The sequence below is a fragment of the Melampsora larici-populina genome (genome assembly GCF_000204055.1).
Source record: "Melampsora larici-populina 98AG31 unplaced genomic scaffold MELLAscaffold_4, whole genome shotgun sequence".
NCBI lineage: Eukaryota > Fungi > Basidiomycota > Pucciniomycetes > Pucciniales > Melampsoraceae > Melampsora > Melampsora laricis-populina.
Genome location: NW_006768768.1, coordinates 1,209,667 through 1,234,765, shown reverse-complemented (window position 1 = coordinate 1,234,765; position 25,099 = coordinate 1,209,667). Strand labels below are relative to the sequence as shown.

General features: G+C 40.1%; 7 protein-coding genes across 7 annotated transcripts; 4 read left to right on the top strand and 3 right to left on the bottom strand.

The window, feature by feature from the left end:
• Window positions 1–709: 709 nt before the first annotated feature.
• Window positions 710–1,551, top strand: MELLADRAFT_92335 (uncharacterized protein; the record flags this gene model as incomplete). Its single annotated transcript, XM_007405735.1, has 5 exons — window positions 710–842; window positions 1,013–1,126; window positions 1,190–1,227; window positions 1,293–1,395; window positions 1,463–1,551. 5 exons carry the CDS (start codon window positions 710–712, stop codon window positions 1,549–1,551), a joined length of 477 nt encoding a protein of 158 aa, XP_007405797.1.
• Window positions 1,552–3,478: 1,927 nt separating this feature from the next.
• On the bottom strand, window positions 3,479–4,853 carry MELLADRAFT_70899 (uncharacterized protein; the record flags this gene model as incomplete). Its single annotated transcript, XM_007405481.1, has 3 exons — window positions 3,479–4,544; window positions 4,626–4,784; window positions 4,825–4,853. 3 exons carry the CDS (start codon window positions 4,833–4,835, stop codon window positions 3,587–3,589), a joined length of 1,128 nt encoding a protein of 375 aa, XP_007405543.1.
• A 1,375-nt stretch (window positions 4,854–6,228) lies between these two features.
• Window positions 6,229–7,414, bottom strand: MELLADRAFT_102742 (uncharacterized protein; the record flags this gene model as incomplete). The annotated part of the gene is made up of 2 exons (XM_007405480.1): window positions 6,229–6,588; window positions 6,869–7,414. 2 exons carry the CDS (start codon window positions 7,412–7,414, stop codon window positions 6,229–6,231), a joined length of 906 nt encoding a protein of 301 aa, XP_007405542.1.
• A 2,570-nt stretch (window positions 7,415–9,984) lies between these two features.
• MELLADRAFT_59908 (uncharacterized protein) lies at window positions 9,985–10,904 on the top strand (the record flags this gene model as incomplete). The annotated part of the gene is made up of 3 exons (XM_007405736.1): window positions 9,985–10,007; window positions 10,095–10,241; window positions 10,433–10,904. 3 exons carry the CDS (start codon window positions 9,985–9,987, stop codon window positions 10,902–10,904), a joined length of 642 nt encoding a protein of 213 aa, XP_007405798.1.
• A 576-nt stretch (window positions 10,905–11,480) lies between these two features.
• MELLADRAFT_92333 (uncharacterized protein) lies at window positions 11,481–17,049 on the top strand (the record flags this gene model as incomplete). The annotated part of the gene is made up of 10 exons (XM_007405737.1): window positions 11,481–11,587; window positions 11,639–12,001; window positions 12,099–12,200; window positions 12,277–12,367; window positions 12,446–13,088; window positions 13,179–15,939; window positions 16,031–16,184; window positions 16,287–16,665; window positions 16,769–16,950; window positions 17,047–17,049. 10 exons carry the CDS (start codon window positions 11,481–11,483, stop codon window positions 17,047–17,049), a joined length of 4,785 nt encoding a protein of 1,594 aa, XP_007405799.1.
• Window positions 17,050–17,974: 925 nt separating this feature from the next.
• On the bottom strand, window positions 17,975–21,456 carry MELLADRAFT_115346 (uncharacterized protein; the record flags this gene model as incomplete). The annotated part of the gene is made up of 10 exons (XM_007405479.1): window positions 17,975–18,545; window positions 18,641–18,690; window positions 18,770–18,883; window positions 19,004–19,299; window positions 19,381–19,420; window positions 19,484–19,585; window positions 19,680–19,691; window positions 19,774–20,195; window positions 20,300–20,527; window positions 20,790–21,456. The coding sequence occupies 10 exons, from the start codon at window positions 21,352–21,354 to the stop codon at window positions 18,416–18,418; spliced, it is 1,959 nt and encodes a 652-aa protein (XP_007405541.1).
• A 1,956-nt stretch (window positions 21,457–23,412) lies between these two features.
• On the top strand, window positions 23,413–24,838 carry MELLADRAFT_70896 (uncharacterized protein; the record flags this gene model as incomplete). Its single annotated transcript, XM_007405738.1, has 9 exons — window positions 23,413–23,465; window positions 23,549–23,575; window positions 23,673–23,679; window positions 23,768–23,795; window positions 23,870–23,939; window positions 24,024–24,053; window positions 24,147–24,256; window positions 24,349–24,394; window positions 24,492–24,838. Coding segments are annotated over 7 exons (261 nt in total).
• Between the last annotated feature and the right edge of the window lie 261 nt (window positions 24,839–25,099).

Sequence of the window (25,099 nt, the reverse complement as noted above, 5' to 3'; positions counted from 1 at the left end):
AGTTTAAAAATCAGTGAACTTTTCTAAACTTAGCTTGGGGCAGCTTGGGGCTCGGTGGCGAGGCGGCAGCGTGGGACTTTGCTAAGGTGAGAACTTTTCCAGCGACACCGATTTCTTGAACAAGTGCAAAAAGCTTCGTCTTCCAAGATCAAGAAACCCAAGTGCTAAACTCGATTCTGCGCCGATTCACAAAGTTGTGAGTCAAGCGATCAGTTAGAGCGTGTATACCTGTGTATACCGATAAGAGCCGAACGATTTGCTGAATAAGGAAACACGTCACACTGACACATCCAACCAATTTACACAATTCAAGTCTTCCATCATGTTGTCACCGATCGGGTTCAGTCTTACCACTCCTCTTAGGTCATCATCATCTCTCTTACATTTCCTTCGATCATCCACTCTCACCACTGCCTTGAATCAAAATCGATCTTATTCAAACAAAATGACCATCTCAGTCGGCGATACCATTCCAGTTTAGCTTCTACCTATTACTTTTCTATCTTTCTTCTTCATTCGAACTTATTTGGGTTTTCATTCTTTTTCCTTCCATCAACAGTCGGCCACTTTCAAATACATCCCTTACAGTTCAGTTGGATTTCATCTTCATTGGTTTGATCATTCATATCTCTGACCAACTCTCTCCTACAGGTTCCGAGTTGGAATCTTCTTCGGCTTGTGGCAACGCGATCAATCTTAAGACTGACGAATGGAAGGGAAAGTTCGTGTCAAACTCAAATCATTTGATACTCTAAATTCAATCATTGCTTTAAAACTTACCAATCTCGGTGATCTTTTCCTTATTCCTGCCGATAGGAAAGTTGTCGTTTTCGGTCTTCCTGGTTAGTTATCTCTTCCTTTGAACTTTGCGCCTTCTTCTCGCGTTTCACTGACCAGGTTCTTCTTTTTGACAGGTGCCTTCACGAAATGTTTGTAATTCTGTCTCTTCATCAAATTTATCATCATGTCTCCCACGAAAATCCAACTAAACTTATGTACTTGACAATCATAGCCTGTTCGATCAGTCACCTTCCAGGATTTATCAGTAAAGCCTCTGAGATCAAATCAAAGGGAGTTTCAGAGATCTATTGCTTAGCAACCAATGATGCATACGTCATGTCTGGCTGTAAGTCACAAACAGCTGAATATCATGAATTCCTGCTTGCCTTAACTTTGGTTCTTTCAATAGGGGGACGCTTCACAAAATCAGGCGATCAAGTTCAAATGGTAAGTATCATATTCCATGAACTTCCTTTCTATCTCTCACTCATAAGGTTCGAATTCTCCTTTAGATCAGTGACACCGACCTCAAATGGTTAGAGCCGGCTGGTTTAACCATCGACTTAAGTGATCACGGTCTCGGTACGAGAGCCAATCGATTTGCTCTCATCATTGGTAAGTTTTAACAATTTTGATTACTTGATATAAGCATGATCTTTACGTTCTTTTGATATCTATGTAGATGACTTGAAGGTTACCTATGTTGGAGTTGAAAAGAGTGCAGGTGACGTTTCAGTGTCAGGTGCAGATGCAGTACTTCCTAAACTTTAAATTTCTTGAAATCAAATCAAAGAATTCTGTCTTGAAAATCAATTCCGTCATCTTTATTGTTCAATCAATAGTTTAGTTGTGATGCTAAACCAATGAAAATTTATTATTATTCATTTCTTACACCTGTGATGATCTTATCGGACTAATGGTCAGGTTGGATTGGAACTACATGGTTCATTCCAGAGTGTTGACGATGCTATAAAATTTAGATCAGCAGATTGTCCCAGAGATGATTGCTGTACGATACGTTGTACGCTGAGATACATAGCCCTACAGACATCTTAATTGGTAATGGTGAGGAACGACAGTTTGGCTGGAGACGTCCTGTCAAGCCTTCTGTACTTTACATTTACCGAGGAATTTTGCCAGACCCAATGTACAACATTTCTTTCCCGAAGAACTTGATTACTTCTTCCAAAAAAGTCTCAAAGATTGGGTGTGAACTACTCATCCAGGGCTCGAGAGAAAAGTTACATGTGCTATTTGCTGTTGAGAGCCAACCTTTGGGGGGCTTTTTAGACAAGAAGTATGCAACTTAAAAAATTGTGTGTTTCCCTATTCTCAATTCAACTTCCATCAGCAATCCCAGATGGAGGAGTGGTCACTTAATAGGAGCGCACTATTTGGCGCCCGCTTTCGAAAATCCCCAACGCCCGCTTTTCTCGGTACTTTCCCGCGCGTTCAAGCCAAATTTGGCCGCAGCCGCAGCAATTATGAGAAACCGGGCATTAGCCTGAAACCGGTTTGCCACATCTCACCTCTCTCACTCAGCATTCCTCCTAACTTGAAGACGACGTACCAATATCAAATTGGACCACGTTTTGTCAGACTAATGAATCTTTCAAGAAAGTCACTCCTACAGATCTTGAACAACCGGTGATGCAACCTTCTCATCTCCAATTCTGAGGATGAAAATCTATTGAACCAAACATTTATCTTTTTCGAACTCCTATTTTGACTGATTACAGTTGAAGTTGTATCTTATGACCGTCTTATCATTATCATATTCAACCTCATCATATTTTAATCGATCCCGAGTCAAATGATTGTTGTGAATGTATCTTATTTTTTATTCAGGTTGATCTTGATTAGAATGATTGTTTGAACTTGTATCTTTTTGGCCTTGGTTGTTTCTGAGTACAACAGTCTTTCATTTTATTTGAACTTTTATGACTGTTAACCACCTCACTCCAGGATTACATTGCAATCGGGGTCTTTGAAAAAGCAAATTAAGACATTGGATTTCAAAAACTATTGACAATATGCTTGTCATAAACCATGGTCTAACTCGGCATGTGTGTACGATTAAAAACCGGTTTGAAACCGGGCTACGGAAAGATGTAAAATTTGAAAACCGGGCATCGTGTTTTCAAAACCGGGCGTCGTGTTTTCGAAACCGGGCGCCAAATAGTGCGATCCCACTTAATAATGAGCTCATTTCATATGTCATTAGGTTGTAGAACTCGGTAAACCTCTGATCATTGAACTGCAGATGACCAGGACCTTGATTTAAACAAAAAGAGATCCATAGGAAAAGACAACGGTGACTCACTCTACAAATCCGGAGATGGATGGCATCAAGCTTTATATCTTCTAATTACGTAAACCCGTCAGTGTCTTTGTTAGTATAGTGGTCAGTACTCCCGCTTGTCACGCGGGCAACCGGGGTTCGAGTCCCCGACAGAGAGATCTTTTTACCACCCCAGGTTGTGCTGACCTCATGACATAGTCGAACTCGAATAAACCTCATTGTACGGTTTTGTAGTGTGCTTGAACATACCAAGTTCAAACCACACTTTTGAAAACCTGAGGTGCAATACGAGTTGAGCTCTACAAAAGCCAATGTGACACATGCTTCTGGTAGTCTGATTTTTTGTCATCGAACAAACATTAGAGAGTGCAGAGGGAAAGAGAACCTTGAGGGTCTCCATGCTGAACTTCATACTGATGTTCTTCTTGTACAAACACATTTCATAGACTTTATCTAAATCATTACATACACTATACGTCCCGAAGGAAAATCTGCCAAGTAGTACTACACCCAACTCTGACTTATTTGTTTGACAAACCGCATGAATTTCCAAAACCCAACTGCAGACTCTACATTTCCTGCAGGATCGGTCACTTGCTCAGGAAATGCGATACCACATCCATAAATTCCCCTTGGACCCAAGCTTCCGCCTATGGGATCCCAGATCAGAGACTGTCTGAGCCCATCTACCATCACTTGAGGATGTGGATTTGGTCTATAGCCAATTGCGTAAATGGCTCTCGAGCAATCCACAAGATGTTGTTGAGATATCAGTTCGGCCCCGCTAGGATCCTTCGGTAGTTGAATCCGTTTGATGTGGGGGAGGAAAGGATACACGTCCCGGGCCCAATCTGCTGCTAGACCTTTCAAACCGGTGTTATCGTAAAGTATCCACCCGTCCTTCTGTTCAGCAAACTTTAATGGAGATCGATGTAAGTGAATGATAGGTCGATGAGGAGAGACGTCCGTGATGTTCTTTAGGGCCAAGATAGCCGAATGGGAACCACCAACGACAGCGATTTTGCTATCTGATGGAAGCTGGGCGAGTGAAGTACGCAAGCGGGATGGGGTGAGGGCCAAATCCAAGTCGAGGGTAGGAATTGGTGGTGATGATGGTACGCTAGGGGCAGCACCTGTAGCTAGAACCACTCGATGTGCGATTAAACTGGTCATGAGATCTCTCCCAGCCTGTGTTTCTACGTCCAGCTTCCAGGGAGAGTTGTCCTTTGACTCGATCATTTGCACCAGACCAGTGACTGGAGAAACAGAGATCGAGCGTTGTTTGACAAGTTCTCGGGTTAGGAAGACGATCAGATCGGCTGCGTAATCTAGTGTACAACCCTTGTCTGGGTCGAGTGCTGTCATGACCGTGTGAGAGTTTGGAGCGGTCGCATTCTTGACCAGAGCTGCAAGAGTCGGGCTGACGTTAACGAATTCCAAGAAGAGTTTAACCCGCGTGTTGCTGTGCCGGAAAGCAGAAGGAAGAAATCAGGCTATCAGGCGAAGCGGACATCACTGAAGCAGTGGTATACGATTAAATTACCTAGGTACTTCGCGGTACTGATCGCCAACCCGACCTGCCTTGAAGGATGGATCTATCCAAGCCACCTTCGCTGCACCTTGGTCTAGCAAATTCGCAACGGCGGTGAGACCTCCGGGACCAGCTCCTACGACTGCGGCATCATATGGCTGTTTGGTATGGTTGGAGAAAGGTCGATAGGCTCTGATGCAGAGGTTGATGGTCTTTGTGCATTGTAAAGTTAGCTTTCTGGTTGAGATGTAAGAGGTAGGTGGAAAGAGAGGCATGCGAAGGAAACGGTAACGGAAAAGAACTTGATCAAGAAACCTGAAGTTCACTTGTAATGAGTTTCGGGTGGATCGTTTCGGGTCAACTTCGCCCGCAGTCCGACTCCTATGCAAAATGCTGTTGAATTTTGTGGCGGTGGCAGTGCTCTCTCAGTGATGGTCAAGAACAGTCATCATTCGATCATCAACTTTTTCAGATATTGGGAAAGGCGTCCCATTATGTCAAAAACCATCAGGAAGCTGGTTTATCTGAATCTTGTATAACCAATCTTTCAGGCATGACAAAGTATCTAGACAGATTGAATGATTGATATAACTTTTTTCCCTTCACCATCTTGTCCGTAAACCTCACCACTAGACCGAAGTCGAGGCTACATGGATATATGTAGTTTTTTTGAGACAGATTGAAATTCCTCAAATATTTGGTAAGTTATGTCAAAAAGCCGACATGCTGCTGACTGAGATTGGAAGGAGTCAACTTTGAGTGTGAATGATGGATTCATATAGGGAAACCTTTTGGATACAAACCAACTAATGAAAAGAATGATCACATTGAGGGTAAGGATGACAATAAGTGGATTCAAAAAGGTTTCAAAGACACCTTGAGTCATCACATTTTTTTACCCAAATTATATCAAACCCTCTGCGCTGATTGATTATATACATACGGATTGAGTGCGATCTGGGCCATGATTTTTGAGTTTTAGATAAGTTCATGTTATCCAAATCATCAATGTGTAGCTTTTACTTCGAAGAAAATGGAATTTTTCATGAGATCCTTTCAACAAGAAAGACTCGATGAGGAACATTCAGATTAATCATATCACAGAAATTTCAATCATTTCAATACGTATTGAAAAGTGCACAAAATTCTATTGCTTCTATAATATGTATGTATGTCTTGAATCAAAAAGTGAAAAAGAAATTGTCAACAAGGATTCAGACATTATGTATGCAGCTGATAAGATGACTATTAATCCAACAAATCAAGTTCAGAGTGCTTCTTCCTCATACCAATGCAATTCAACAAAAAGTATCACATGTATATATACTATTGACAAGATAAGATAGACCAGTAAGTTAGGTTCCTAAAAGATATTACATTAAAACACCTTCTGTGTATCAGGAAAGGTGTTATATTTATGCAGAGAGGGCATGATATGATGTGTGTAGGTAAAAAATGACCTGATATGATAAGTGCATGTAAAAAAACTAGAAACGATAGCCGATGTAACAAGACTTGAAGCCCGATAAATTAGACCTTATCAATCAAACGAGGATGTTGTTGTCCATGACCATGATTGAGAGCAAATAGGAAGTTGAGTGTATGCCTGAATAGTTTAGCTGAAGGAAGTACGACGACTGCGCTGAGGTAAGGCTTGATTGAATAGCAGATACGAAGGTATGATTGATGAAGATGTACTGTGCTGATGGTGTAGTTCAGCCGATCCGGTGCGAGCGTGACCAACCGCTCGGTTCAAGCTTCCTCGTCCTTTGAAGCTAGTTGGTAGATCGCTAATGCTCGGGGCTCGAAGATGTTCAACGGCTGAATGTCGACTGGTCGTTTGAGAGGAATGTGGTCGGCTGGGTGGTTCCATCTGATCGCTAAAGGAAACCCTCGTCGATGGTCTTGAGATGTTCATATGTTCGTAGAGGTCTACTCTTGAGGGTGTTTGATACCCTTGTATCGCTTGTGGTGCCTATAATGGAGGGGAACGGTTGGAGTTCGATGTGGGTTCACAATCACAAGAAAGGTAGCTCACTCAGCACAGCATTCTGGAATAATTCAAAAGGTCTGCTCTATCAACACACCGCACAGCCAACACGGGCGACGTACTCAGTGAGCCCCTTTCTGTCAAACTAATGACAATCTCGGGTCTCACTGACTAAAAGTCTTTCTCTCGTACGCTCAAGAAGGAAGAAACCATCGCACAAGGAAAGAAGACGTGAAAATCCAAAGGTCCAAACCGTCAAACTCACCCCATGTGCTTCGTAAGATTCTTTAAGGCGTATGAGCCTATCCCAGCCTTCCTCGACTTCCATCTTCAATTTCTTGATCATAGTGATCATGAACTTTTTCTCAGTATCATGTTTCTTTTGTTCCGCCTCAGCCTTCCGTACAGAGGAGCTCATCCGATCTTGTAGTTGAGCGTGGTCATGTTTCAATCTGGCGAGCTCATCGCGAAGCTGGACTATTTCTCTCTGTTCGGGTGAAGGTGTTGAAGGCGATGATTTAGACATGGACTTTACCGCTGAAGAGCTTTTGGGGCGTGAGATGAAGGAATTGTGGATGGCAGGGGTAACCAGACCTAGGCTGGCGAGTCGTTTTTGGGCATCCTGAGCGTGAACACGCTCGGCTTGGCGGCGAGCGACATAGTGAGGGTCATTCGAAAGACTTGGTTTACGATTGAGGGTTTGAATCTCTTTGCGAGACCTATCTATCTCGCTTTCGACTGTCATCATATCCTGAGCTTGTGCCCAAGCAAAGAGTTTGCTTTGTGATCGGCTCCGGCTCCAACCTGCCATGGATCGATTGAAGGATTTATGACTCACTCGAGTTTACGGGCTTGAGATTGCAGAATAGGATGACGAAGTGTGTCAAAGACACTTTGATCGATGTGAAAGAGAAGAAACGGAAGATGGCGAAGGATTGGATTTTGCAAGGAAAGAAAGCAGATGAGATAAAACTTTGAGAATGGCCAGGTGGAGGGAATGAGAAAAGCGATCGTAAAAATTGGGGTTGCGCAACTCGAAACAGAATGTGAGAGGCGATGTTATGTTTCAAATGGCTCACCCGGAACTGATTCACAGTTGATTGCACACTTAACTTAAGTCCCCTGCCGGACCTAACCACCAACTCCAGCAAGAAGTTGATTGGTGACGCTGCCGCTTTGACTTCCTCCCTTGCTGCTCGCTGCTGTTTTTTCTTAATGCGGGATTTTAATACACGACTTTAACTATCAAACAAGAGCTAAACTGCTGTACAGAAGTTTGATGTGCAAGCACTCTCTCAACCTTGATGCGGCGGTAGCTGAAAATTATATATAGCAAAACAGGGACCAGGTTTTATGAGTGTGAGGGGAAATGTCAAAAGACGAGTACAAAGTGGAGATGATGTAGTTCGAGAATGAACAAGATGAACAAGAGGAGGAAAGTGAAGCGTGAAATGACCAAAATGAGTAGAGCTCTATATAGGTACCCACTTTTATACATTCAAGTATTGCCAAGTATTTTGTCGGCCTGCGTATGAAATTTGAATATTTGACAGCAAATGGTCCGCATTGAAGATTGATGGATGGTCGGGTGGGTGCAGGAAGGTACATCCTGCAGATATGATGCATCAATTATTCAAAGCAAAATACCCCAATGAGCTCACGAGGTATGTGGCATCAGAAAAAAAACACTCATCAGATCCTAACAGGCCTCAACTACGGAAAGTGGCAGAAAGACACGAACCGAGATGAGGAGGTCAATCGATCGATTGGTGCACGGCCAACTTTCGAGTGACCATAATGCTATGTCTCTTCCTTCATTCACCGCGTAGAAGTGGAGGTACAAATTACAATCTGAAATTCACTCACAACTCTCAAGCGATGGAAATTGATGAAGAATTTTTGCAATCGACATCAAAGTTCACCGTCCGGAGCAGATCAGTCAAGTTAATGCAGCTTGAGAGAAAGTTGTAAGATCAATCAACACGAAGTCATGTTCAGGACAGGGGCATGTTAGTCAATTTCTGGGTTTCTATACAACATCTTCGTGATCATGAAACAAAGATAGACAAACACACAAATCCATGCTCTCTTCTGTTTGAATGGCGATGGGTTTCGCGAGATACTTAGCTCGGATAGCATCCGTCCTCCTCAGGCGACAGCGGACAGACTCGCATTTCAAGTACATGACTCTTGGATAACCTCGACCGAAACAACTCTTGCGCCAGTTATGCAAGCGGTATGCAAAGGCTAAAAATGAAAAGATCTTCAACTTGTACAGGTGTGTACATCAGTGCCCGACTTGCCTTGAAAGCCGGCCACAAGACGCGTTCAAAATACCCAGAAAGGCAATTGCCAGGTCCTTTGTGTGCTGAGATGACTTTCAGGCATGTAAGGAATTCTGTCACTCCAAAGATCGACCAGCTTTTCACGTGGCACGTTGAGAAGAGAATAAAGGAAGACATCATGACAGGCTGAAAGTCGCTGTTCAATCAGTCTGAGCACCTGTCCTCGTGGTCTTGTCACGAGCTGTGCACTAGAATTCGATCAAATCCAGGATGCAGTGTCCATCTTGTCATAAACCTTGTTCGTAGTGATCTCTGGCTCAGTTGTTCAAGTGAAGCGCTGCAAGTTTAGGAAACAAACCCAACGTTAATAAGCTGTGAATGCATTGCGGCTTGGCCTTGGGTTCGACTTGCAAGCAGGTGGAAGTGAATTAGGGACTTCGCGAGAATTGATGATATGATCTGGGAGATGACCTCCCACCTACCTTCTCCTTCCCAGATACATATTGACCAGTAGCGTCAAATACTGTTGATGACTTGAAATGCTTCATACTGCCCGTTGTAGTCCCATTGCCAAACTTCCGTGTGATCGAACTTGACACCAAGTCAACTGCACTGCCCGATGATGAACATTTCCCGTAAAGTCAATCGTCCTACATACAACACTTCGGTGTTTTCCAAAGCCCTTGAGTGCGATCAAAGCACATAAAGGCGCAAAGTAACCTTTGAGGCATCTTACGCCAACAGTCAACTGGTCAATTCCCTTTGAGTCTCCATGCCTGCTTGCATTATTTCGCACCAGAGAGACTATTATTTGTTCAATATGGAGAGCGTTGGATGTTTTCTGAGAGCCAGTCGTTCAGTAGCTTCTAATCTTAATTCATTCAATTTCACTGAACCAGCCCCATTGTCCGACTCCCTCTTCCTCATCGGCATGACTTTCATCTCGTAAATCACTACTGCCAACCGGATAAATATCCTTCCGATCCTTGGATTCAACCTGAACGTCTTTGTACCTCTGGATTGGTTCTATATTGTCCTTTTCTAGCATCATTCAGTCCCTCACCAAACTTCAAACTAGAGAAAAACCAGGCGCACAATGCCAAGAGGTTCAAACACATGGTTTGTCTCTCCAGACTTGATCAAATCCTAAATCCAATAAAAACTTTGAAAAGAACAAAAAAGATAACTCATAATTATATGTAACAGGTATGCATCGGATTCAAAAGCTGCAAATATATCAAGAAGTAAAAAGAATGATGAAGCACAACTATATGCGTATAAGATTCGAGAAGCTAAACGGACTTTTGCACAAGATAAAGAGGATGCTAAATTACATTTGAGTACTACACAAAGGTAATCTCGTCATAATTGATATATTTCATTCATTTTTTTCTTTTTCATGCTCCTCTTTCATATGGTTTCTTGTTAGTCTTGAGGAAGTTCATGTGACATGATCGGGTGAAGTAGTCAAACACCTATTTTACTACATATTTTCTTCCTATGAGCAAGAAGCTGTGGCTGACATGAGCTTCGAACATTCAAAGGAAATTGAAACACGAATCAGATTTAGCAAATAGTCAATCAATCAATGAAAGATTAGGACAACCACCACTAGAAAAACAAACACAAAAATATCAAACTAAATCTGAAATCAAGCAAGAACAAATTAATTCGACTACAAACAAAAATCCACAACAAGAACAAAAAGGAGTAGTAGGAATAGAATCAAATTATAGGAGATATGATGATGATAGAACTTTACAACGTGAATTAGAATTCGAAAGGTCTTTAAATCATCAATTAGTTCTACAAAATGAACTTTTACGTCTTCGCGAGAGTAGACATGAAGAAATGTTTAGGTCACTTGAATCAGGTTATCATGCTAGACCTTCTAGAACTCGGCTTCCTTCATTCTCCCTTCACGATTCTTCTTATTATGATAGTCTTCTTGGGAATTTGGAAAGGTATCCAGTTCGTGGAAGGTACCTGGAGGAATCCTATCATAGGATGATCTAATGTACTGGTTTTGATCAGAATTGACCATCAATTCCTCAGGCGTCATCTGTCACAGTCATCTATTGAAAAATTCCGAACTTACAACGTTTATCTAACCATAGATTGCATTCATCAGTCAGTTTTATATACTATCTGTTCACTCACTGATATTATCAGAAAAATTCATTAGGCGCTGAACCATCTTTGTTTCACGATTCTGAAAAAGTTTTATTAAAACCAGCGTCTTTAACCATTTCAGATCTTTAACCATCTCAGATCTTTACCTATTTCAACTTTTTTTGAATCTTCATTAAATTCCTGAATATGATAACTTGAAATTGAAAGGACTTCCTGATCTTATTTACCTTTGAAATCAATTCACAACCCTTTTTGTTTCCCTTTTGCTAAATTTAGGGAATGTTTATACTTCAGCTCATAAAATTTAAGAAGAAAGTCTCGGGTATATCGTTTCTTTCCATGGACTTGAGTCTTACTATTAGTGCATGATTTTGGAAAAACAAACTGGGATGGCTTTGTTCTGATTGGAGATCATTCCACTTGAGAAGTTGGTGCACAGAAATCCATACTAATCACGTTATGAGATTGAGAATCATCCAAGGAATTCAGCAGACTTTCTTGATTTCCCTTTGGACGTTGATAAGTCGAACTATCGTTGGATTGTGTTCCGTCATCAAGAGTTTTATGTACATAATCCTAAGATTGACTTAAGCTACTTAATTGTTACATGTACACAGTCAACGTACCCACCAAATCTTCAGATTGCCAGTGCACTCAAACACCACCACCACAGTCTCAACAACAAACGTCGACGACCCCCACCCCCACCAGCAGCAGCAGCACCAGCAACATCATCGGTTCTTGAAAGTGAATATGTCAAATAACTCAAGTACCACCAAATCTCCTACTTCAAATTCTGGAACACGTCCTCAAAGATCTCAAACTACTGCCAACAATCAACCCAATCGACCTAGGCCCCCAATCAGGATGCAATCAACTCAGCTTGCATCAACTTCAACTAGTAGTGGAGGAGGCGGTAGTGGTCTTCTACTCAGGCTATTTCAATCCGAATATTTCAACGTTCATTTGGCTATCGCTTAGTTAGGATATTTTACTTGCAATCTTTTTCATATATTGATTGAAAAGATGATCTGATGAGCTTTGATTCGACTATCCATTTGATTTCTTATGATCTAGCCTCAAGAATTACCCCGAGTCGATTGGTATAACTTATTATCTTATTGACAGGCTAAATAAATTTCCAGAGAAGGATATCGAGTTTTATTGGCCTCAGCTTTGGTAACTATCGTCGTAATCGGACTCGAGAAATGATGATTCAAGTCTGACCTATGAATTCTTTCATCATGATCATTAGTCATCTCTTGATCAGCCGTCCGACTGAGAGCTTTGCATTGGAGAGCTTCTTAATCAAAAAATGCCACGATTCAACTCATTTGGCGATGAAGGTAAAGTTTACTTTAACTCTGAAATGGCTTTTAGTCGAGCAAAAGGATTCATTCATTGATGTTATACCTTTTCAATAGACTTTATGGTATCTTCAATCGTCCCTTTCAGACCTCTCATCAGCTCCAAACACTCGATCATTTGCAATCTGTCGTCGCACGTTTAACAAAGTTCAATCTATCATTTTTTCCGACCCTTTACTCGAACTGCTCACTCATCAACGACAAGAAGACCCACGGATCACAGGCATACGGACAGGTATGACTAATGGGGCTAATTTGATCCCCAAATTCAAACCAGATGCACCTGACCCTCATCCTTCTAAACCTGCGACGGGTTATTTACGTCAAATCAAGAAGCAAGCCTTAGCCGAATTAGCTAAGCTCAAGGGTGGCAAGATCAGTGAAAAAGTCTTACCGACGACTGTTGGCTTGGGTTTGATGCTCGGTGGGATTGCTTTACCTCAGATGACAAATCAATTAGGCATAGTACCAATAGAGCAAAGTCGGAATTATGAGGATGTCTTGAATATTCATCAGCCTAGGAAAAACAAGAAACAGATCGAACCGGATAACAGTGCTAGCGAGGAAGAAATTGATCGATTTACCAATTCAGACAAACCAGCCGTTCCACCCGTCTCAACCCACATCTCAACTAAACCCAAGATTAAAATGAATCATCAAACCATGTCTGCCGCCTCTGCAAGGAACATCAGAGGTAAAGGTAAATCTAATACAATGATTGAAATTTACAGCGCCTCTGAAAAGAGTGATCATGATTATCGATCACCCTTGTCTTCCATTCTTAATTCAGGAACATCCCCGATTGACTACACTCCGGGAGCTCCCTTAACACACACACCTATGACTTTGTCAATCTCAAGCTCAAGTTCTTCAGCTGCCACACCTTTATCGGTCGCATTGTCACCAGACTCGCAAACAAATCCGCTATCCCCGTCTCGTTCTTCTAGATCCTTTAGTCAAGAAGCGTTGGAGCTCGTACCTCCTCTCTCGAAGCCATCCATCCTCACCGCGCCGCCCAGCGAAGGACTGTTCCCTGGTACAAGCAAGTTGAGATCAATTGAAGATGTAATACATGATGAATTGAACTTCGGACCTAGTCGCCCTAACCCGCCAGACGAAGGGAGATCAACTCCAGCCCCATCCCCTATACCCCACTTCTCTTCTCGTACTCGCATTCCACCCGCCTCCTCACAATCGGTTCCATCCTTGCCCAATGCCTTGGCAAAGTCAAAGTCAGATATTCCATTTGGATCCAATCGACACAACTTTCATCACATCAATCGACCCAATCCTGACGCACGAAATCAGAACACTCTTATCTCTTCCCTAGCGATCGACCCAAGCTCCATTCCTTCCCACGTATTGGATCAAGTTTTGAAATCGCAATCCATGAGATCTCAACTAGACCTGATCACTAATCTACAAGATATTTCGACGAGATTGGTGATTGTACCAAAGATGGCTAGACTGTCGGCATTACGGGCAGAGCTGACGGTTTTAAACCATAGCCTTCCCAAAGGTTGCTGTCTAGGAATGTATTGTAAAGGTGAACATGTGGATGGGCAAGAGGATGAAGAGAGTGAAAGTCACGCTCACCCTGCTCTTCCGTCTCCAACAATGGTCGGTGACACCAAACAGCCTTCGAATCGACGAGCACACCATCGGATCGTTCGAATCTCCCCCAATGAATCGGTGGTCTTGAACTCAGCTGATCGAGCACCTTTCTTAATCCATGTCGAAGTTCTTGAAGATCATCTTGACTTTGATCCCGAGCGACGATCAAATTATGAAGACCTTAGGAAAGCCCTTAGTAACTCGGCTCTTTCTAACGATAGTACCTTGCCGTCTCGTCGTCAGCAGAATCTATCAGTCGGTAATAATGGAACGTTCCCAGTCCTTCAGCGGCAAGAGAGTCATAATGATACTCTTGGTTCGTCTCAGAGCACGAGTTCTTCTAAACCTCTTTCAAGGAACTCCAGTACTTCAGGATTAAGCTCAGATGCAAATCAGACCCTTGGTCGATCGAAGTCGCCCTTTGATTCCTCTGGCTCGGTGAATCAGCTTCAAGGCGAATCCCAGCAGAGGATTCTTTTAAAATCTTCTGACTCCAAACTAATGGGTCGTAGATCGAGTTTGTCTCCTTGTCTCGAAGTTTGCTCACCGATTGACAAGACACTCGCAATCAATGGATCACTTTCTGGAGAGGCGCCCAGTATTGCATCTTCAAGTAAAGAATCCATTGCGGCAGGCAGCCTACTTGCCTCGCGTGATCTTATTTCTGAGCAGGAGATGCAGGATTTGATGGAAGAAGAAGTCGATCTCGTAGAGCAAGTTTACGGGGATACAGAAGATGGTAGATTAAGTTCAAAGGCGATTTATGAGAATGGTGAACAACTCTTACTCTCTTCATTACAGTCTGAAAGGAATCATCTACCTTCGAGTTTACAAAACAAAGCATTGGATGAAGAAGCATGGAGACGAGTTGAAGCTAAACGTCGCGAGTCATTAGGAATTGGGACTTCCAAATTAACGATTAGTAAACAAGAGGAAACCGATCTTCGTAATTCTCCTTCGATTATCGTTAAGAGCCCAACCATCAGTCTTTTGAATGGGATAGCTGGATCGACTAGTCAACTATTCAATTCGACTGCTTTGACAAAATCGAGCCAAAAACCTATACAGAATATCGAACCAGCGAGTCGCTCATCTACTCCTCGTAAGCCAATCACGTTGGATGAATACGCTGAGAGGATGAGGATGGCAGCCATCATGCTTGCACAATTGAATGCATCTCAAATACCTTCACAACAACTTTCGATGACATCTTCTAGTGCAGCTGGAATGGTCGTGGGTGGTGCGATCGGATTGGGAGCTGGATTTGTTGGTGTGACTGTGGGAGCTGGTTTAGGAGCAGTGGTGAGTCGGTTGGCTACTAATAGTGGTCAACAAGTCATCACTTCACCAATTGGACGGACTAAGGTTTTATCAAAGCCTGATACATCGGTGGTGGGTCAAGGGGGAAGTGGAGTGACCAAAAGATTGGATACGACACATGCTGCCAGTGGATCCCAAGATGCACCTAAACCGAACGAGATCGCCAATGCAACAGACGCCAATCAACCACCAACATCCAACATGAACTCTGGAGTACCAAGACATAAAGTATTAACACCACTTCAAAGTCAAGCTATCAAAGACAAAATCATGGCAGAGATGATGGCATTAGAAGAAGAAAGAGTAGAACGAATGAAAATGGATAAAGGAGTAGGAGAACGAAAAGCGTTTGGATTTGAAGATATAACAGATGAAGCAGTTGTCATGAAAGCTGTCAATGAAGATGATCCATCAGGTAGGATGTTGGGAGAATCATGGGAAGAAAAAAGGAATCGAATCAAATTAAGTTCACCTTATGGACATCTTTCAAATTGGAATGTGTTTTCTGTTATAGTGAAGACTGGAGCTGATTTAAGACAAGAACAATTGATTACACAATTGATTAAAGAGTTTGGTAGGATTTGGAATGAAGAAAAGTGTGATGTTTGGGTACGATAGTAAGTGAATTGAGTTTGATAGGATCTTGAATGAGACGATTTGAGAGAGACTTGCTGATGGATTATGTCTTTGTGATGACTTTGAGTACAGTTATCGAATATTGGTGACAGGTGAAAGTACAGGATTGATGGAGACTATTGTGGATGCAGTTTCATTACATTCGCTAAAGAAGGCTGCCTATGCAAAGATCTCACAGAGTGGAGAGGCTTTACCAAGTTATACGATTTATGATCATTATCTTGAAGTAAGTCCATCATGTCAAAAACTCTTATCATCAATCATGGTCGTTCGATTTCCAACAAAAAACCAACTGCATCTTACTTTTTTTTTATGATTGAATTCATAGACATACGGACAACCACATACAAGTACATTTAAAAAAGCACAAGACAAATTTATGAGATCATTAGTATCATATTCGATAATTTCATATATCTTACAAATCAAAGATCGACATAATGGCAACATTTTGATAGATAAAGAAGGACATGTGATTCATATTGATTTTGGATTTGTTTTATCGAATTCACCTGGTAGTCTTGGATTTGAAATGGCACCATTTAAATTAAGTCAAGATTATATTGAATTATTAGGTGGAATCCATCATCAACAAGAGATTGGAAAGAACAAATGGATAGAGTTTGTAGAATTGTTTAAGATTGCTTTTAAGAGTGTTAGGAAACATGCAGAGAGGATCATTACGATTGTAGAATTAATGCAATCTGGTGAGACGATTTTTCTTTTTTTGTTTCTCGTGGGAATTTACAAAGAACTCTGGGAAAGGCTAACCTTGAGGGTTTGTTTTAATTTTGATTTTGTTTTCTTTAGATTCTAAATTACCTTGTTTTGGTCATGGTGATTCAACCGTTAAGATGTTAAGAGAAAGATTTCAATTAGCATTAACATCAGATCAATGTGATGAGTTTGTAGAGAAATTAATCTTAAGTAGTGCTTCTTCTGTTTTTACAAAACTTTATGATTCATTTCAATATTATAGTCAAGGAGTATTGGTAAGTTTGATTATTTTTTTTCTTATTTTTTTTTCCTGTTCTGTGACCGATCGTTAATGTTTTTTTTTGTTGTTACTTTTTTGGGGGGTAATGTAGTGAGCAATTTCTAGGTTTAATAATGTATTTGTAGGTTTTGTTTCTTTTTCTTTAAGGAATTAAAGTTGAATGAGATGGTAGATATGTATATATATAGATTTATAGATATAATAAGATACGATTGATTTGGATTGATATTTTAGGATGAACTTTGCATGTGAGCAAGCTAAACTTACAAACAGAAGCACTTTTTCCTCATTTTTTTTTCTATCTTCTTTTAATTTCTTTTTTGTCATTTTCTTATTCACGTGTATAGACAATTTGTTTCATCTTTGACTTTTTTTTATCAGTTATATCTAAACTTTTTTCTTTTACTTTATATTTTTTTGGTTTTTTTTGGGAATGTGTTTATTAAAAAGGATGGGGTCTGGATGATCCGACTTGAGTTACGCAAAGCATTGGCAGTAGTACTGTGGGCTTGGTTAGATTCACTCATGATGTCTGTGCCTTCAGAGTCCAGACTCAGTAGATTGGTGTATGTTGATGGTATGGTGGGTCCAGGCAAGAAGCATCAAATATTTTGTTATTACAACACAAAAAGTAAATTTATCAGTCTTTGTGTTCCTACATTAGAAACTGAAAAACCTGATTCCATCCTGTTTCACCTAATGATATTGAATTGTCACTGAGTGATGTCATTTTGAAGATGGGTATTGATGGATATCAAACCTTGATTGGCATTTAATAGAGCTCTTCATTCAGATATGTATTTGGATTTGATAATCTCACCAAAGGCTAAGCAGTATATTGATGACTTCTCCTTACATTGGTATCTAGGAGTCTTCTTCCAGTATAACCTCCTTATGGTTACTTCTAACTGGGGGGAGGATCAAGCTATTTTATGAGCACTTCTAAAGCCAGTGACCACCTTTTCACTTTTCCCAACCTCAAATACATGGTAAATATCTCTTTTGGAAATAAGTGATGCATTGAAAGTTAAACTCAATCAAAGATAAAAGATCTACTATTCATAAATTCAAAAAAGGACAAACTTATTTCTTAACTTCTTCACTAATAAAATTATCTTGAAAAAAACATGCAAAAAAAGAAAAAAAAAAGAAAAAAAAAAGTATCTACATAAAGAAAAAAAAACAAAGTAATTAAATCAAACTTAAATATAGAAGGGAGATAAAAGAAGATAAAAGAAAATGCTAAATTAATTCAACTTTCAAGAAATAGAAAAAAAAGAAAAAAAACCATGCTACATGCTAATGCTTTTTAAAAGAAATGTCAATACATACAAATACAAACAAAAAAAATATAAGATGCTCTAAAGAAAATGATCAACCTGTCTAAACATGAATATATGCAATGTGATAATCCAATCCAATCCGAACCAATCTAATCCTGACTCTCTAGACTTCAATTCTTACACTTCTACCTCTTCTTCTTCGACAACTCCAACCATTTCTTTCTTTTCTTTCAAAAACTCTTCAACTTTTCTTCTAACTTCTTCCGATTTCTGTGTACGTTTTCCAATTTGCCAAATTAAAATCGCACTACATTGGATTAACCAACCAACCAAACCGAAAAAAAGAATCAATCATCAACTTGATTTGACTACTTTTGAGTTTTGAGATCATCTTTTGCTTACCTTGTGATTCCACATGAAAACGAAAGTGCCATAAAAGTGGCAGTTGTCCACTAAACCACAAAAACAAACGAAAGATAAAAAAATAAGTCTCTACTAAAAGAAGAAAGTCAATACTCTATCAAAACTCACAGCTGGTCTTTCACTATACCTTAATCCCCACATCACACCACATAAAGCAGCTTGAAAAATACTATTCCCCAGATTACAAATCAAGATTCCACAAGCACCCCAAATAGGAAAAGCCTAATGAATACCAAACCAAATCAAAAACACATCAAGATTCAATTCTTCCCTCAAACTCACAAAGTACTTTTGTGTCATCATCATCATCATGAAATAAACAAAAGATCAAAGTAAACTTACATAATGAGTAGCAGAAGAATGAGGTCTATACCAAGTTTGAGATTTACATAATTTAGTTTGAGCGATTTCTAATCTTCTGCACTCTTGAATTCCTAAGATCCTTCTTTCATCTTCTAATTTCTCACAATTGTTTTGTTTTTTAAATCGTTTATGTTTAGGTGATCTAGGTGGTTTCACGGCTTTCTCGGCTTCTGATAAATCTTTATCTATCGGTAAAATATCATTAGGATCTGATAAATTATGTTTTCCTTTTCTTTGCCATATGATTCTTGCGTAATGAAGGATGACTGAGATGTCTGGTTTCAAGAGAGATGAAATGGGACGTTACTTTAGAATGAGATCCGAATAAAAGAAAATGAAAAGAGAGAAAAACTCACTCCACCAATCAATTAACCGTGATGGTAGTAAACCAATACCCTACGGAAAACTTCATTTTAATATCTTCTCTTTCAAAAGTTATTCAAAAAAGATTAAACTAACCGTGATTGTAAAAAGACCATTTAGGATCTGACTACAGATTTCAACCCAGATCCTATAGTGTTGAATAGGTTCAATCTTAATCCATTTCAACAAAATCAAAACCTTTTTTCAAAAGAAAAGGACAAATTAGTGTTTAAGAAGACGACAAAAGTCAAGAAAATCGTTTCAGATTGGTTGGTTTGCAAATCGAACTCACCAGAGCAGCCCCCTAGAAATTCCCCAAAAGTAAATCAAAAATCAGTTTTCTATCAATAAATCAAGATCAATAAATGAAATTAAAGTTTACTAACCCAAAAGACAACCAAGAATCCATAAATCCCAAACACGATTCCAAGTGGAGTTTTCAAAAAAGCCCAAGCTCCACTAGCCATTCTTTTCAAAGCGATCCAAGACCGTTTTCTTGGGTTTTGTTCCACAATCTCAATAATATGATCATCAACTGGATTTTTTTCTTCTTGTGGAGTTCTACCCGATTCTTCATCTAGAGTAGGTGATGGTCTTAATAAGATTGAACCTCTTCTAATCTTAGATCTTCTCTCGGTTACTGGTTCAAGTTTGGGTGATTTAGCTCTTACACTTGATCTACGTGACATGCTGGCTCCTCCAAGACATTGGTCATGAGCAATTTCTATTACAGGTGAGTTGAATGGATTGAATAGACTTGAGAGGAAGATACTGTTTTGAATATGTGCCAAAGTAGAGGCTGTATGAACTGTGTAATTTAAAACCAAAGGAAACACACGAATCAATCTAAAAGCTCTGTCATTGAGGTAAAGAACAGAAAGAAACTGAAAGTCACAAAAGATTGATACATACCTGCAGGATCGACGACTTCGAGTAAGTCGATTTCATCATTATCGCCTGCAACTGATTCAGCTTCTCCTTCACTTTCCTCTTCTTCTGGAAGTCCTTCTATCTCTCGAGGTTGTCCTTCATGCTGAGTACTACGAGTTGATGGATTCATTCGACTGATTGTTGAAAAACTTATAGGATCGGATAAGTTTTCGTGAGCTGATGGGTGATGTCGATTCGCATCCGTCTGGCCTACCATAATAAGCAAAATAAAACACAGTTAGAAAATGATATACAAGTCCACTTGGGGTTAAGACTTGAAAGGCCCGAGAAGGTGATGAATGATGGTAGCATTTTAGCCCAAATTGGGAAAGTAAGTATGTATGCATCCGAAATGACAACTCATAAGAGATTTGCCAGAAGAAGAAGTTTGAGAAAAGTGACGAAAAAGACAAGTATGAAAAGATTCGAAAATGGATGATTTGCTTCACATCCTGTACAAAGTATCACTCACTGGTCTCATTCTCATCGTCCTCTAAAACATTGGCGTCATCCATAGTTCTTGACCTGATCCTACTACTACCACTTGGAGAAAACGCTCTTGTAGAAGAAGTGAGACTAGGCTGTAGATGATGTTTTGATCTTGAATCTCTTCCAGATGGTGAAGCCGGATTTGAAGGCATGTAAGCTGAATTTCGGCTGTTCACCGTAGATGCTCGAGTCCTGTTTCGATGATGAGAATGTTTAGGACTTCTACCAAAGATAGCTCGACTGATTAAACTTCCAGCTGGTGAACGAGTTAGTTGAGTAGGTGAACTTGAAAACGTTCGAGAGCCAGTAGGAGGGGTGGTTCGACCTGAGTTTTCAAGAAGTGGACTTGGTGATGGAATGAGGTTTGGAGTCTTGATGGTGGGATCTTTTGTCTTTGGATTGAATGAGATGGATTGATTGACAGGAAGTCTCGAGTTAGGATCATCAATGACAGATCCATGTGTTGCTGTGTTTGAAGGTGAACGTCTTAATATTCTGACTGAAGGAGGTCGATGGATTGGAGGACGAGGAGAAGGAAGTTGAGACATGATGATGATGATGAATGGTAAATGGTAAAGTCGAGATCGGTAGTAAAGAAGAAAAGGAAATCAAGTTGAAAGTGATTTGGTGAGTTGTTATGTAAGTTCAGTTCAATTCTTCAGGTACATACCACTCCATCCTATCACTCACTCGATTTCTTTACTTAATCCATCAACTCTCACTCAACTCACTTCTCCTAAAGTATTCAACGGGCTGTGTATGTATGTTTATTCACCTATTTGTATCAAAATCACACCTTCATGTAAACACTATCTTCCGGCCTTTATGGATGCAGATAATCATACATATCACGCTCGGGGATGAGTTTTTACAAGGCCAAGAAGTCTGGAAGAAGAGTTGCTGCTCTGAAAGGATGGGTCCCCACCAATCTATAAACTAAACTACAAACCAGACTTCATTTCCTCGTGTTGATTAGATTTACATGATTGACAGCCTTTTTATCTCTTGGTAAGATATCATTAAGATTTGATAAATTATGATTTCCTTCGTTTTACCATATGACTCTTGCCATACAAAGAATGCTGCCTGGTATATCTCATGTTGAAGATAAAATGATATGTTATGATTAGGGCTCAAAGAAGATGATCCAGAAGCAAAAAAACAACCGTGAAGGAGTACATACATACATAATCCGATACCTTGGGAATACCAATTCAAGATCTTCGGTATCTTAAAGTGCTACAGAAACAGTAGGATCTGACTATTAATTTTCATTCAGATCCTATATGTATCTTTCAATACGTTTGAGAAAAGTTGAACCTGCAATACCACGAGGCAATTCGTGAGCCGAAAGATGGGTTTCATTGAGCTTTTGGTCACATGATTGACGGTCATGAGATGTAAGTATTTTTATTCTGCTCGAAAGTCCAGTTTTTGGGGCCAAAAGGAAGTTGATAGGCTGGCTGGTGTGTGTTAAAAGAAGGCCAAACGGCTCCTACAAGGTAGTCATATCTTTCAAACAAATTTGTCAATTTCACAAACACACGATCGATGAAGGTGCTTCAAGACGGTATTCCTTCGCGGCCATCCACAACCCTCCAAATTCAGACTTGCTGGATACGAATGACTTCCGCGGAGCGAGCGAAGAGGGCTTATGTATTGACTTTCGAGCCCTCAGACTTGTCCAATAGATGGTTTTGAGCAAGAAGTCTTGTATCTTCCTCTTATAGCACAAGCGAACTCTCTACATAGGCCCAAGTTTTGGATTCTCGACTCAAAAATTAAAGAAAGGAAAGCTATAAGAGAGATCAAAGATTTGCTCATCAACAGCTTTCTTCATCCGATACTTCATCATCATTACATCAGCACTTTCTTGAACATCACAACTTACACAATCCAGCTTATCAAAACATGAATTTCATCGCCCTCAAAAGTTATGTATTTATCCTTATTCTCTTGATTTTGGCTATCTTCATCGCGTCTGATGACGCGGATGACACTGCTCTGGCCGTCGAAGATGCACTGTGACTGGCAGTCAATCAGGATCACAAAGTGATCAATTAGGCGCATTACACATAGAGACGCGTTTTATCTAGATGCGCATTATGTTAGGTTTCTCTTCTCACTTCGTGACGTAATCTTGAGTTTGTCTGAGGCACATATATATAGAACAAGCCTTTCTTCATCTTCTTCCCTTTTCCTCATCGAACTCAAACTTTGTGTTACAATCTCTTCTACAGATTGTGTTTCCTTTCGATCATCCTCTGTCTCCCTTCTCAGCGGATCAAGTCCGATCTTAATCCTTCTCAGTGAAAGTCAAACATCGTATTTCAGTCGACGACCCAGCCGCAACTGATCTCCCTAGTACAGAGGACGCAAGTGCGGTCAATCATACATTATGCTATAATTACTTCTTGCAAAAGGACGGGTGTGTACAATCCTCTACAGATATGCCTTGCACTGGAGATCCAAATGCCCCCATTACGGCTGAATACGTCGGAACGGTGAGAAGAGATTTCTTTTTCGAATTTTTGGAACTTGAGTAACTTGAATCTGATTGACTTACATGATTGAAATTCATCGGTTTTCTCGTAACATTCAGATGGGAAATCCATCGGTGAAACAACGATTCCGTCGTCGATATGATACAACCAATGGGGTAAGCACTTTATCAAACCACAAGAAACTCTTTATCTGATCCACTTATTTCTAACGTGCGAATTCTTTTCTGTGCAACTCTAGTCAATGAGCATTCATGGCGGTGGCGGGGTAAGTTTGATTGATTATCAGTATATAGTTCTTGATGGTCATACGTATAGTTTACTAACCCATTGCTTTTTCATTCGACTTTAATTGGGAATGAAAGATCTGTGGTAAGTGTCTAGAAGACCGATTGCGGATGAAGTTTGCAAGAGAAAGATACAGAATCTGATTTTTGGCTTCTTTGAAAACTATTTTTAGGTCCGTATGATCCCAGTTACGGCTTCAGGTGAGCTTAAATCTTTTGGTTGAGCCATGCGTCTTTCACACAACTTGGACATTGATACTTTTTTGACACCTTAGGTGTTTGTCTATGGTCCGGAACGAGTTGGGTCAACGGGGCAGACCCTCAAACCGCAGGATGGTTAAACTGGTGAGCTCTTACATTTTTGTTGACTATGCATACCCTCATCTTCTTGATCTGACCTTGAAAACCTATGACGTGAAATCCTTTCAGGGCTGGAAATGGAAACTGTGGCAAGCAGATGTGAGTACCCAACGTGCTTTCCAATTGTCAGGTTAACAAGATAGCTGACAAGATCAATAACGCCACATGACTTTCTCTCTCATTAACTTACAGTTATATCCAACGCCAGAATCAACCGGAGACCATGCAAATAGCTCCGGTACTAGACGGTTGTAACTTTGGACCCAGCGGTAGGATGCTTCCAGATATGGATGACAAAGGATGTAAGCTTTATAATGGTTTCGTTTATTTTGACTTGAACTTATAGAATAACAACCACTGTTTTGATTTTGGATCAAAATTAATTCAACTGTAGAAGAAAGTCAAGACTTACTCATAGTTTCACCGTTCACCTGGAATTTGTAAGTCAAACTCATCTTTCATTTCTCATTTTTTTTTCATCAGACGATTGATCGATTCTCTTACCATTCAAAATTTGATGATTGAATCAATATTTAGCAATAACCTTGATGGGCAAACACCTGAAAATGCACCGTTATAAGAAATCCGAAAGACACGATCAAAGTCAAAAGTCAAACTGAAGCCTAAGGTAGGATGATTCGTTGACAATTATGATTAATTTATTTTTGTGGTTTCTCTCTCTCTGCCTCAATCAAACCCTTAATTAAAGACATCCATAATCATTTTTCTAACACCTTAATTCTTTGATCAAATGTAGAGTTTTCAAACTTATTTTCGTTTCTTTCTATCAATATACTTGTCATGTTACAAAATAAACGTATTCAATTTGATGTTACTGTCTGCTAATGATAATGCTGTGTCCTCTCGATGTTCACGCTTCATATATGATTGAGACTGAAAGCTTAAAAGGCACAGATTCAAAAATGGTACCCTTGGATGTCTCTTTTCCTTGGAATATTTCAAAGTAATCTGGGTCCTGCAGGTGTTGAACATATAAATTGTCATCTCACAAGGGAACCTTGATCTTTGAAGATGATGTGCTGTATCCTGCTGTATCACAGGACACATATATGTAATAGTCTGGGTTATCCATCCTGATCGGACGGGGAAATTAATTGGAATCTGTCATGATCATTTACTAGTCA